The following is a 13,920-nucleotide window of genomic DNA, read 5'->3' as shown; positions in this document are numbered from 1 at the left end:
TCACACTAGTGCATGCTCGGGCCGCAGAAATGAAGAGTGGGAAAAAGCCACTCCAGGCCACCTACAGGGCAGGGCAGACTCCTTACAGGGCACTGGGACTGGGGCTCCTAGAGCTGAAGCACAGCAGCCAAGGCAGCCCAACTTCTCGGGGCCATTCGCTCACATGCAAACCTTGCAGGCGGGTACTGTACCTGCTTCCTGGTCCTTGTCTTCCCTGTCCTGAGTTTGATGTATCTGGCTATCAATTCATTTCTACCTGCAAGAAAGAAGAATTTATAATAAGTAGGACTACTTAAGGATAAATAAAGACCTTAAAACAGTGCTTCTCAACCTTCTTAATGCTGCAACCCTTTATTACAATTTATTATGTTGCTGTGACCACAACCATAAATTAGTTCACTGCTACTTTGTAACTGTAACTGTGATACTGTTATGAACCAAAATGTAAATATCTGATAGGCAGTATATCTGATATGCAATCCCAAAGCAGGAGAGAACAACAGGTTACAAAACACTACCCTAAAAACTAAGACCAGAAACAGGATTCAAGAATTTTTAATTGGAAAGGCTGGAGAGGTGGCTCAATGGTTTTTGGCTGCTCTTGCACAATCATCTGTAACCCCAGTTCAGGGGGATCTGGTACCCTCATGTGATCTTCATAGACACTGCACACATGTAGTGTGTGTGTGTGTGTGTGTGTGTGGACACACACACACATGAATGCAGGCAGAAAACTCACATACATTGAATAAAAATCAATCCTAAAAGAAACAGAATTTTGAATTGGGGCAGCTAGGGGGGTACTTATCTGGCCCTGGGCTAGCTCCCTAAAACATATAAACCAAGCAATGGTGTTACCTGTAGCCAACACTTGGGAGGTGGAGGTAGGAAGGTAAGAGATTTCAGATCAGTCTGGGATAGATGAGACCTTGATTTTTCCCTAATTGGAGCTTTTTCAGTTTATTCCTGACAGAAAAATAGTACACTGTCTGAGGAAAATGTTTACTAAGGGAAATTAAGATAAAGATCACTAAACTTTAAATTTTGTCCAGTCACTGAGAATTGAAAAGTATCTTATAAAAAAATGCCAGTATAACTGGACATGGTAGTATACACCTTTAATCCCTGCACTCGGGAGGCAGAGGCTGGTGGATCTCTGAAGCCAGCCTGATCTACAGAGGAAAACCCAGGAAAGCCAAGGGCTACACAGAGAAACTCTGTCTCACAAAACACAAGAAAAGCTTAGAACAAAAGTCTTTGTGTTCTTGTTGGCTTTCACCTAAAAATGCTGAGTTGGAAAGGACAAAGGTCGGGGTGTCGGGGTGTCTGTGTCTTTCTCTCTCCTCCTCCCCCTCCCCACCCGCCTCCTAAAGAAACTCTCCAGTTCTGTTTTAGTCTTTATTTCTCAATGTCACTTTCCTCTTCATCCAAGCTCCTCCCTGTGCTCACCTCATTAGAGACACAGGCAAGTGAGCCTTTTGTGGCTGTCAGGAACAGCAACGAAAGGAAGCTCAACAACATGGAAGCAGAAGACCCCGAAATGTGGTTTTTGCATAAGCAGCTAACTATTCTCACCTGTGGTGACTCAACCTTCTCCAAGCCTTATAGCCTTGAGTTAAGGGAAAATATCTGAACAAAAAATCTTTTCTTTCTTTTCTTTTTCTTTAAACCTAGCGGGGGTCGGCCTCAAACTCACGGAGATCCACCTGCCTCTGCCTCCTGAGTGCTGGGATTGTGCCACCATGACTGGCCCAAACTTCTCATTCTTATGCTGTTAGAATCCTGAAATTTTACACTGTGATGTGGCAGGACTACACTCTGACAGAAAAACATTCTCCCAGAAGCTGAGAAGGCAAAGGACCATGGGAAAGAAGATCGACTCTTAGAAGTGTGGACCTTCTAAAAGTGGTCCAATGAGTCACTTCATACAATTTCAGGAACCAGAGGTACAAATCATATATACTCTACACCACACAGCTTCAGAACCTAGTGGCCTTTAATTTGCCTCTTTGAAAAGATCAGGTCTAAAGCCAATCATCTGGCATGTGCTTCCTTGGCCATGTTGAGCTGGACTGGCATCTTTTTGTTTTGTTTTGTTTTGTTGTTTTGCAGAAAGGGTTGGTTTCTCTTCGTAGCCTTGGCTGTTCTTGATTTGTAGACCAGGATGGCTTCGAACTCACAGAGATCCACGGGCCTCTGCCTCCAAGTGCTGGAACTAAAGGTGTGTGTCACCGCCACCTGGCCCCTGCATCACTTTTAAGGCAAGCATTAACATGACACACTGGAAGTGGCAACGCACCAGGTCATGACACTGTGGCCTGTACTCTGTGTCGGGTTTTACAGACTCACTGTATGCCTGAACAAGAACTCCTACCTTTTTATCCAAGCTCTCCTGGGTACCAAGCACTTTGCTGGGCACAGAGTAATATAAGTAAACAGTGCTTTCCTCTAGCTGGAGGATGAGGTCACCAGGGGCAGGCTTTGAGGGTTAAAAAACCTTAATACTGTTTCTTTTCAGAGGGCACCCTCTGAGAAGTGGCCACTATAAGCTCATACCAGAAAGAATTAAGCTGAGCCAAGCAGGAAGATTTTCCCGTTAAGATGAGAATCAATCCTGTTTCCTTCAAGTTGTTTCTATCAGATACTTGACCAAAGAAACAAGAAGTCACTAACCACCCACACACACTCTGCCTCTAGCAAGACGGTGACCACATCCCTGCCCAGGCAGAATAAAGTAAACTATGCTCACAGAAGCCCTGACTCATGGTTCAATACAGCCTGAAACGTCCGTGGCCTTACAGTGACTTGGCCCATCAGCTACCTGTTTCAAGACCTCACGGAACACACACAGCACAGAGGGCAAAGGCATCAATGATGCCACAAAGTACCCTGGGTCACCCCCTGCTCTGAAACAAACAATATACAAACAAACAATCGCTCCATGCCAAAGTCAACATGTTTAGAACAGACGAAGAGGCCTGCTGGAAGGGCCTGACTTAAACAGGGTTTCTCTTAACTTTGTCATCTTTCCGACTCCCCCAGTTGCTCTTGCAGGACTCCACACAAATGCCTCGCTGTCTTTCAAGGGAGACTCTGTGTCCTGGACCGTCCTGTCTCCGGATCACGCTGTGCAGGTGAAGGTGCCTGTCACCTTCTCAGGCTAGACACTCAGCTGATGCCGTCCCCCACCCTAGTTTATTATTTTAGATATGTGGGTGTTGTTGGGGGTGGGTTGTTTTTGAGACAGCTTCTCTGTGTAACTGTCCTGGCTATCCTGGAACTTGTTTTGTAGACCAGGCTGGCCTCGAACTTACAGAAGTCCACCTGCCTCCACCTCCCGAGTGCTAGGATTAAAGGTGTGCACCACTATTGCTCATTTGTATCAGGGTGTTTTATCTGCATGTCCGTGCATCATGTGCATGCCTGGCCAGAAAAGCATCTCAGATCCCTCAGGGCTGGAGTTCTAGATGGATGTAAGCCAGCATGTGAAGGCCGTTCCTCAGTTACACCCCTCACCCTGATCCCCCTCCTTGCAGAACTGCTGGTATTTTTCAAACCCCCAATTAAAAGAAAAACTTTCCATTTATTTCTATTTCACCCTATTAAATTGAGCCTATCAGTCCAGCCTGTCAAAATCTTTTCAGATCCCAACTCTGTAACTGAATGTACACTTTCTGGTGCATTTAGAGAAGGGCTTCTAGGTTTGGTCTCGGGGGAGGGCTTCGGAGAGCATCCCCCTTCAGAGTCCTCGCTGCCAATATCTCCTGTAGTGTCATTGGGCCTCCTTGTCCATCTCTCAGAAGGCTGTGCAGATTTTGCAATTTGTCATAAAGGCTCACTAACAGCCGAGCCCAGGCAGGAGTGCCTAATTACCAGAAACCAGACCTGAATGACAATGTCCACAGATCCGCCGAGTACCCTCCAGCCCAGGGCACTCTCTGGGCAGTCATTCAGGGCTTTTTGAGCAGTCAGGGCTCTGTGCGACATGCAATTTCAGCTGGGCCTTGTCCAGGTGGCACAAAAGAGGCTCTTGCCCCAAACTTGCTTATTTTCTGTGAATACAAAAAAGCTGGCTTGGGAGATGTGACATGATACCGACATAATGATTTTCGATTTCTCATAGCATCGGGCTGAAGGAGTAAGAAAGCTAGCTATCTAGGGCAGCCCCAAGCGCCCAAGATCCCCCTAGCCTACTCAAACAGCACTGTGCTTTAATCATGCTGGAAAGTGACTCCAAAGGCTTCTACTGCAAGGATGTGCTGAGCCCGCTTCTCTGGCCATTCCACTGAAGGTTTAGTCAAAGGTGGGTGTGTGGGGTACCAGCCTGCTTACACAGAGATCTGGCATTACTATAAGAAGAGAACCTAATCTTACTGTCTCGTCTTTGTTCCAGAGATGGACAAGACCACTTTGTTGTTGTTGTTTGTTTTGATTTTTAGAGGTCTGTGTAGCCCTGGCTGTCCAGGAACTCACTCTGTAGACCAGGTTGGCCTTGAACTCACAGAGATCCCTCTACCTCTGCCTCCTAAATGCTGGGATTAAAAGCATGTACCACCATGTCTGACTAATAAGACCACATTATAAAGCCTGGGTTATTTTCTTCCATGCCCTGCTTCAGAATTATTTCTCTTTTAAATATTAAAACTGCCTGTTTTAATTTACACAGAGTATCTTCCCTAAGATAATGCAGAGAAGCCTGAGCAATTCTCTTGCAAGCAATGTCTTAATATGGCTGGTAAACTTTGTGATTTCAACCCTCTCCACCTAACTCAATTACTGTACTATATGGTTTAATTTGGAAGCACGGGATAATCTATTACCTGGATCAAATTATTTTAAATCACTTAAAATAGCAGATAGATAGAAATCCTTTAAACCAAAATAGAAATGGTATGGTTGAGTCTATTAAAATTTTCTACATTTATTTATAATTCTTGCCTGAATTAAAATAGTCTGACTTACTTGGAAAGCAAGAGCGGCATTCCAACTGTCTACCATTTCTCTGTGGCATTGACGGGGCACCCTAAGTGCTACTTCTCTTTCTTTTCTGTGTGTGTGTGTGGGGGGGGGTTTGCACACACGATTCAAGGGTTTGCATTTAGACACCAAAGAAGAATGTTTTCATACTGCACTGGCACAATCTCCTTTACTGCCTTGAGACAGGGTCTCTGATTAAACCTGAACTCGGCTCAGCATTTATCATCTAGGCTAGCTTGTCAGCAAGACCCAACAGTCCTACTGTGTCTGTTTCACTCTATCCCCAAAGCCTGGTTTTACGCCAGGTGGTGATAGCGGAGGTAGAGGCAGGCGGATCTCTGTGAGTTCGAGGACAACCTGGTCTACAGAGCTAGTTCCAGGACAGACTCCAAAGCTATAGAGAAACCCAGTTTTCCTTTTATTTAGACAGACAGACAGACAGACAGACAGACACACACACACACACACACACACACACACACACAAACACTAGGTTCTGGGAATCCAAACTCAGCTCCTGGTGCTTGCTTTTACCCTTGAAGCCATCAACATAGTCCCCCACTTCTCTCAAAGCACGGTGTCAACAGAGCCCACCAACCCTCAACTGGACTGTGTAAGTTTCCTATTCAAGAGCTGGGACAGACACCACAACAATCCAGCAATGCAGTAACTGGGAGGGGCACCCAGTCTGCACTGCGGGGTCTTGCTGAGCATCCACAATCAGAACACTGGCCATTAGACATGTTTGCTCTTGCTCCTCCAGCTCTTCTGTGAACACTGCATCGTAAAATGGACTTCCAACAAGGTAAGCTTAACTTCACACAATCTCCCCACACAGTTTCTATACATTATCTGAAACAATTGTGTGAATTTTTCTGAGATTTTGGGAATATCTACATCTATGAAAGGAATATCTTGTGGGCGCACCCCTAACTAGACATGAAATTCATGTATTTTTAAAATAAATATACCTTTATCAACAGGCCTGCAAGAAATGTAACACATTTTAAAGCGCGCACGCACGCGCGCGCGCGCACGCGCACACACACACACACACACACACACACACACACACACGGTTTAACTACAATCTGTCACATGAGGTCAGACCTAGAATTTTCCACTAAGTTTCAAATGCATTCCAGATTCCTGTATTAGGGATTGTCAGGCTATATTTTAGTCCTGTTTGTTTAGGTTTTTTGAGGCAGGGTCTCACGTAACCCAGGAAGGTGACTTTGAAGCCCTAAACCTCCTTCTCCACCTTCCAAGAGCCGAGACTGCAGATGTGTCTGCTAATACAGGTGTGTGCAGTACTCCAGACGCCCCCTTTCCTGTCCCCAGCCACCAATACCTGTTATTCTGTTATACGGTGAAGGCATCTAAAGCTTTTCTGGAACATATCATTACCTAGAATGACAAGGCCAATCCAGCAGGTGGGGCGATGCTGACCACTGTCGACAGATAAACCTTATCCTAACAGGCAGGATCATGGGACTCTTGTAAACCACACTGGCCACCCCAGACCCAGAGCTTGCTAAACCCGCTCTTCGTGCTCCCATCAGAAGCTGAGAGGCTACATACAGGCCACACTGGGCATTCCTGACACATCCCTGCTCAAGAGTATTGTCGCTAAATGTCACCTCATGGTGCAACTCCAACAAAGGTGTACGTACACACACACACACACACACACACTTTGGTTCTCAGACCAAAAGTTGTGACCACAGGCCGGAGGTCAAGGTCACAACCCATACAGCCTGAACTGCTTACCCTATCCTGCCACACGCCCCAGTCCTTAGATGTCTAAATTTAATGTCTGACGGAAGGCCTGCTCTCTGCCTTTTCCTGCCTAAGAAAACAAGATAGAGAGACTAAGAGACAAGATAGAGAGAATTTTCTGGAAAGCAGAGTTCACACTGGGTTTCTAAACCCAGAGAAGACGGGTTGACATTGTTGTGGGCTGTACATGTGAAAGAAAGTGGCCTCGAGGTCGTGTTTGAGGCCCAGCAAATTCTGGGTCTGTGGCTACAAATTGTAGCCCAGAGACACTCAGCTTTAACAGAGGAAGAGCTGCTTTGTTATTGAATGGAGTCAGATTGCCGAGAGGGGGAGAATAGAATGTCCCCGCTACAGCCAACAGAAAGAAACTCAAGTTTAGGCAGGGCTCCCAGAAGTATGGAAAGGGTTCGGGCCCAGGACTAGAAGGAAACCTCTGTTGCCCTTCAACCTCCACCAGATCTATGTGAGGAACCCCATCACTGTGGATCAACGTGAGGACCCCCACCCCTATTTTCAGATGTAAGGTGCCATATCTGAGCAATGCTGTGATCAGAAGGTCATCAATCTATGGGTACAGCTATAGGGTTAGTCATACACCACCCCAGATCCTGATCTTGACCAAAGCGCTATTCGATTACTAGGATGTTCTCTAAGGACACTTTGAGTTTGGTCAAGCGGTCTCATGAGCTGGAACGTTCCTTCATATTCTGCATGTCTAGAGTCCATCCACCTTTCTGATAGCATCATTTTTCCAGAATTCTGACCTGGTACTAGACCCTAAGACCTCCCTTTTCCTAAACACCTCTGTTCCTTGAAATGACAGTCAGTATGCAGGTCTTCCCTGCCTGCCCCACCCAGGAGCTCGGTGTTAGCGGAGTGTGCCCTCACCTGAGTCATAAACAGTCCTATAGCCAAATCTGCTCATGGACCATCACCATGAAGGCAAGAAAAAGATGCAGTGGGAAGAAGGAGAGAGAAGCCTTCCAAAAGTATCAGAGTCCTGGGGTAAGGGAAGTGGGGTTAAACGCAGGCTCTGTCCTCCAGTGCCAGCAGCCATACACAGCACAGAGAGGGGCTCACGGAGGACCTTCTCAGACAGGATGCCATTAACATATCTTCTAACCCTGGGATTCATTTTCATTACACTGGAGTTCAGCTAAATGAGAGGGAAAAGCTAGTGGTCTAGAATGTAAAAACTAATACCCAAAAGGCTCAGGAGTAGGGGGACACTGCAGGAACCAAGTGTCACCAGCTCAGCAGAGGTCTAGGGGGTGTGCGTCTGTGGTCCTGGCCAGAGGAGGCAGTCACTGGTCTTACTTTATTAACATGAAGGTTTAATCATTAGCCACTACCACCACGGCAATTTGCCCTGGCATCGTGGGAAGTGGGGAGGCCCATCAAGAGGAAAGACACCCACTGGTCGGACCAAAGGGGGTGCATGTGACGGAGCACAGGCGAGAGGAGAGTAAAGCAGTGCCACTTCGAGGAGTTTATGGTGTTTGGAGAATCTCCAAAGACGACCTGGCTGGATGTCCGGCTGTATGCTCACCTGGTGCCCAGTCTCCTCATGGCTATGCGGCTTAAACACTACACTGCCGCCTCTTCCCTACCCCCATCACACACCAGGCAGGAAGCTCCAGGAACGAGGAACAAAGCTGGATTTCTGCTCGCTGTACTGAGCAGGCAGTAGGCACAGACAGAGTGAACGTCTCCACAGGAGGGATGCAGGATCAGTGTGAGAAGGTGACTTCACGAAAAGGGGCATTTCAGTCAATCCCTGAGCAGCATCAAGGAGGAAGTAGCCAGGCCAATGTCTCAGTTAATCCCCAATATAAATCATTGACGAAAAAAACCCGGTGCCAATGTGGAAAATCACCAGGAAGGTCGTCAGGACTGCATGTTCCTGAGCTGAAGGTCTGCAGGGGAACTGGCGGCAGTTCCCCGAGATGACCTGTCTCTTCATTCTGGGCCATAGGAGAACAGCTGAACAGAGGACGGTGATGGACACCTGGCTGGCCACAAGTTCAGATCTCCCTAAAATCTAAACTGTCTGGTAATGATTCAAATTCTAGCTTCCTGGGAGTGTCCACCACCTTGATAGCATTATCAAGTGACAGCCCCATAAGATGCCTTCGTCATGGGGGTAAGATACATTTATAATACATTTGCACAGAATTACAGGAGAGCAGGTAAAAGTGGCTCAGGCTTTGCTGAACATAACAGATCTGATTATGCATACATACAATCCATGCTATAATGGCTCTGTAGAAAAATAAGTAGGAATGATGGTTTCCTTCGCGGGGAGCAGAGAGGGTGGTTCAAGACAGGGTTTCTCTGTGTAGCTTTGGCTATCCTGGAACTCACACTGTAGTGGCCTCTAACTCACAGGGATCCGCCTGCCTCTGCCTGTGCCTCCCAAGTACTAGGATTAAAGACATGCGCCACCAATGCCCAGTAAAATGATGTTTTCTAATGGCTAATTCTCTATGAAGCAATAAAGACACACCACTCAATAGAGGACAGTGCTAGCTCTGGTACCCGACCTGTGGTTCAAGCCATTGCCCATGCCTCACAGACCACTGACAATATGGTTCTCGGATAAAGGATCCATAGCTTCAAGACCTTCAATGTCTCCACTGCCTCCAGCCTAAATCAGTAGCTTTAAGAGATATCCTATGGTGTGTTACCATAGTCTGCGCCCCCCCCCCACTTACTTTTTTTTTTTCATGGCACCCTTCCACCATCATTTAATTCACTTTACCATCAGGATGCACACCCAGCTCCCAGGTCCTTGAACCCATCCAGCCATAGCCTCAGTATCCCCGAGACAGTATGACAGTTAGCTTCAATTGTCAACTTCACCAAACCTAGAGCTACCCGGAAAGAGAATCTCAGTGAGGATCTGTCTGCACTGGATTGGCCTGTGAGGTACATGTCTGTGGAAAGGCTCATCTGCAGCGAGTGATGCCATCTCTATATGCATGAAGTCTGAACTGTGGTCAGAGCAGGGGAATGGAGCTAAGAAAGCAAATGAACGAGAGCGCATTATTTCCCTTGGTTCCAAACTGTAGAGGACTAGCTGTCTCAAGTTCCTGCCACTTCCCCGCTACAGTGGCCTAAAACCTAAAATGATGAGTTCATTTTCTCCTCTAAAGAATCTTTTGTCAGGGTGATTTATCGCAGTGACAGATGAAACTAGGACAGATTATCAATCAAAATTATTCTAGGTATAGCTCATCTGAAACATGCAGGTCACGGTGCTTTGGGGGTGGGGTGTTTGGTCTGGGAAGACCACAAAGCAAAACGAGATGTAAGAAACTGTGGGTTCAAAACAAGCAGCTTAGTGTACAAAAGGAATGACGCCTGACTGTCACCAGGAAAGCAGCATGGGAGCCAACATGTCTCCCTTGTCCTTCACTTCCTGTGTGCCTAGTCACTACCCAGGGACTTTTTTTTACAAGTGCCTATCTTATAGATTGGAAGCTTCCAGAAGGCACCTTTAGTATCTTCAGTATCTTGGCATCCCACGTGTCCACGATACACATAAGGTTTACTGGAGTCTCAACCTATTGCCTTCAGCTCTGCAGTGATCTGAACGGACCGTTGACCAGGAGTTTCAGAACAGAGGTGGTTCTGATGGTCCCTTTCAGAGTATCTCTTTCAGGCCCACATCTGTTTATGTTGGCTGCTAATGGTTTGAAGGTAAGATGACCAAAACAGGCAAATGCCATAACACTTGGTTTCCCAAGTGTTTGGGAGGTTGCAGGGTCTCATTAAATGAAGTGGGTTGATGGGGAAGGAGGGGCGTGAGATTATAGGCCAACCACACTTCTTGCCATCTCTGCTTCCTGGTCAGTAGCATTAAGGAGCAACAAGCCCTGAGGCATCCTTGCCACTAGGCCACCCCTTTGTGAAGGGCTGTATCCCTCAAACCATGAGCCACATGAATCCTTCATCAGTAAGTTGCTTTAGTCAGGTGTTTAATCAGAGCCATGTGAAAAATAGCAAGTGTGCCCTTCCTATGTCTATCATGAGGAAAACACAAAACGCTCCGAGCACTTGTGCACAGGGATCGCCTCCTGCTCGAGAATGAGGCAGAGCCTGCCAACACCACAGCTCTGTTGTCCTTATCTCTGTCTGAGCCGCTGTGGGGCCATCCTCCCTATAACAACAGTCTTTCCCCCTTCATTGGTTTGCAACTCTTGCTCAGTACCCCAAATGCTGCATTTCCTCAGGTGGGCCAGCCATTTAGTCCTTTGTCCCTGCTGTGGCTGCATTCCTCACTTCCTCCAACAGGGCCTGCTCCAAGGAGAGTCCACTAGCTTCCCTCTGACCCCAACTGCACGTGCGAATACATATTTGTTATTAGTTAAATTAATAAGCTCCTGTTTTGTGTGAGGAAAAGCTAAAGGTTCACGGGAGCGGGGAAGCACTACCATTATTACCCAATCTCAAAAGTACTTTCTGTTCACAATTTCAGAGGCACACACTCTTCCAGACCTGAGCTCTGATATCTATCACTGCCACCAGTGTGGTCACCACATGCTCCTTCCTTCTTCATGCTCCACCCACCTGCCACAGAAATAGGGACCTAGTCCAAAAGGAGAGCTAATCTCAACATTAACCCAGGAAAGCCTCGTTAATGAAAAACTTTGCTAAGAACACTCTGTCTGTTTATTAATTATTTGGCCTTAGAGGAGTGTAAAATCCACACATGAGAAGTGCTAAGAACCGCAGGTCTTCATGGACACTCTTTACTAAGATGTGACTCATGATTGTGGGTGTGTCGGCTTCCAGCTCTGGAACTACACTCTGGGTTTCATACATGCAGGACCACCCTCTCCCCCAGAATGCTTGCTTCTTTTCTTCTCCTCTCCCTCCTATCCCCATCTCTCTTTCTCTCTCAGACAAAGTCTCATTATGTAGCCCTGGTTGGCCAGGAAATTGCTCTATAGACCAGGCCAGCTTCAAACCCACAGAGATCCTCCTGCCACTGAACATGACCACCCCACAATCTATCTGGAGACACTTACCCTGAACCACTGCTTTTCCCTGTAATGCTGAGCCAACAGCACGGTCTCTGAGGGTCTGCTGCATGTGTTAACCACAACAGTGGGAAGGTTCTGGCACCCTACTGCAGGCCTGTCATGGTCAAGCAATGCCAGTGCACTGGGATGAGTTTCCAGTCTGTATCTAGTGATATAGAAAGCCCTCAGGAGGGTTACAAAGGTGCTCTGTCCAGGATACCACCCTACTGGGCATCTGGTATAAGCCAGCTCCCATGTTACTGAAATAGAAACACAATGAAATTTTTTTTTTATTTTAAAACGGATTCTTCTGGTCTGTGAGATGACATGTTTTGCCACCAAGCCTGATGGCCTGGGTTCAACCCCCAAAACTCACAAGGCGGCCTCTCTGTGACATGAGTACCTGTCCACCCACACAAAATAACTAGCAGATGCTAAACGCTGTAAAGATAAAATAATTCCTTTTCCGTTGGCTAAAATAGTAGTAGACATCTGGTTCTTAGAGAAGGCTAAGTAAGAGTCAGAAGGGCTGGGTGTTGCACACCTTTACTCCCAGTTCTCAGAGGCAAAGGCAGGTGGATCTCTGAGTTCCGGGACAGCCAGAGACACAGAAAAAGCCGTCTTGAAAAAGAACTGCCAAGGCAGTGGCTGACTGTGGCAAAGTATCTTATAAATTGTACAGTTTTAAGAAATCACCTGTGTGGACAGGCAGGAGGATGTCGAACAATGGGAGCCCCACAACATGGCTCTTTGTGTGACGCATCAACTCTGCAGTGGAATTAGCAAACAGCTTCCACAGTGACTGACCTAGAGCTGCAGATGTGAGTCACACCAGCTTCCTAACAGAACGAGCCTCACGTGAGATCACCAGGTGCTCAGAAAGCATGGCAAATAAAAATGCCTACTTCTTACTCGTGATATTCAAGCAGGATTTCTAAAAAGCACTCAGTCTGAAGAATCTGGACTTGGAGGTTAGGCTGAGTGCAATTCCATTGCTCAGCCGGACAATGCAGTGAGGTGGCAGAGAGCCGCCCAAGCTTGCTGAGTGCCGGCCACACACCAGTACCCATGCAAAGCTCTTCTTTGTGCACACACTGAGCCTTGATACCCAGTTCCCACCTTACAGATGCTGCAAGTTGGGTTCAAAACTTCTTTCAGGTGTGGATCTAGTGTTGCTTCACAAGCTCATTACTGCTTAATTTCCAACTGTTCTGAAAAAAAAATCCCATCTCTCTCACCTGACCGTTGCAAAATGCTCAAGAACAAAACCATAGCAAGGGTCAGAATTCAACCAAGAAATGGACTGAATCACGCAGGCTCCGTTGTAAATGGTCTCTGAGCACCACCTACAATACAGAGTGGGTCTCAACTGCTGTCCATGCAGCCAAGGCCGTCACAGGACACTCCCCCACCATTGCCAGCCTTGCACTCTATCAACAAGACTGTGGACAAGATGTACACTCTGGAACATTCCACCCTCAAAGAGCATTAGATTGAGGCAGGATGGCCTAGAGTTCTAGTATCGGACCAAGGTGAAAGGGAGGAGCTGGGCAGAAAAAAGTCCAGGACACAAGAGCTGTGAGGCTGGCTGAGGCTGACCTGCTCTGGTCATGTGACCTGAACGGGAAATGTCCTTTCATCTTAAGACAGTGACCAACCAATCACATTCAAATACATCACCTCTCTAGGAGGAACTTGATACTCAGGAGAACTAGCTGTTTTTATGTATCTTATATTTCTAATTACCCAGGAGGATATATCTAAATATCCTCCCCACCTTACAAAAGAAAACAAAAGCCTAAATGGCACGTGTGCACACCACTTTTGCATTCTCCCCTGCCACTCTGTGCACACACTTCCCTGTACATCCTTATACCTTTGGGTGCTGCCCCCTTTGTGTAGAATGACTAGACCTCACACTTCCCATTCCTGTGGTCCACGTCTGCTGAACAATGCCTAAGTTGCGGAGACACCGTGGCCTAGAACATCTTGACCCTGGCTCCCGCTCTCTGGATACACAAACTGGAATTGCCTGGTGATATGTTCAGTGGACTCTGGCAAATTCTGAGCTTCATGAAGACAGACACCGTGTGCTGTTCCCACAGTCCTGGCACACTGCACTGGGTCAGAAGATGCC

The 13,920-nt window shown here is 47.0% G+C and overlaps 1 protein-coding gene across 7 annotated transcripts in view; it reads right to left on the bottom strand.

Annotated features, from left to right (window-relative positions):
* The window catches only part of Tead1 (TEA domain transcription factor 1), a 225,217-nt gene that overhangs the window by 59,386 nt on the left and 151,911 nt on the right, over window positions 1–13,920 (bottom strand). For 5 of the 7 annotated variants that reach the window (XM_038318641.1, XM_038318679.1, XM_038318623.1 and 2 more), the window contains one exon: window positions 192–256. In XM_038318641.1, the coding sequence (XP_038174569.1) occupies window positions 192–256 (65 nt within the window). Of the gene's footprint in view, window positions 1–191; window positions 257–8,305; window positions 8,541–13,920 lie in introns of those variants that run through there. The other 2 variants (XM_038318669.1, XM_038318651.1) reach the window with 1 other exon arrangement.

Source organism: Arvicola amphibius, chromosome 1 (genome assembly GCF_903992535.2).
Source record: "Arvicola amphibius chromosome 1, mArvAmp1.2, whole genome shotgun sequence".
In the NCBI taxonomy this organism is placed as follows: Eukaryota; Metazoa; Chordata; class Mammalia; order Rodentia; family Cricetidae; genus Arvicola; species Arvicola amphibius.
Note: the sequence above shows the minus strand (reverse complement) of the source record. Positions and strands in the feature narration are given on the sequence as shown.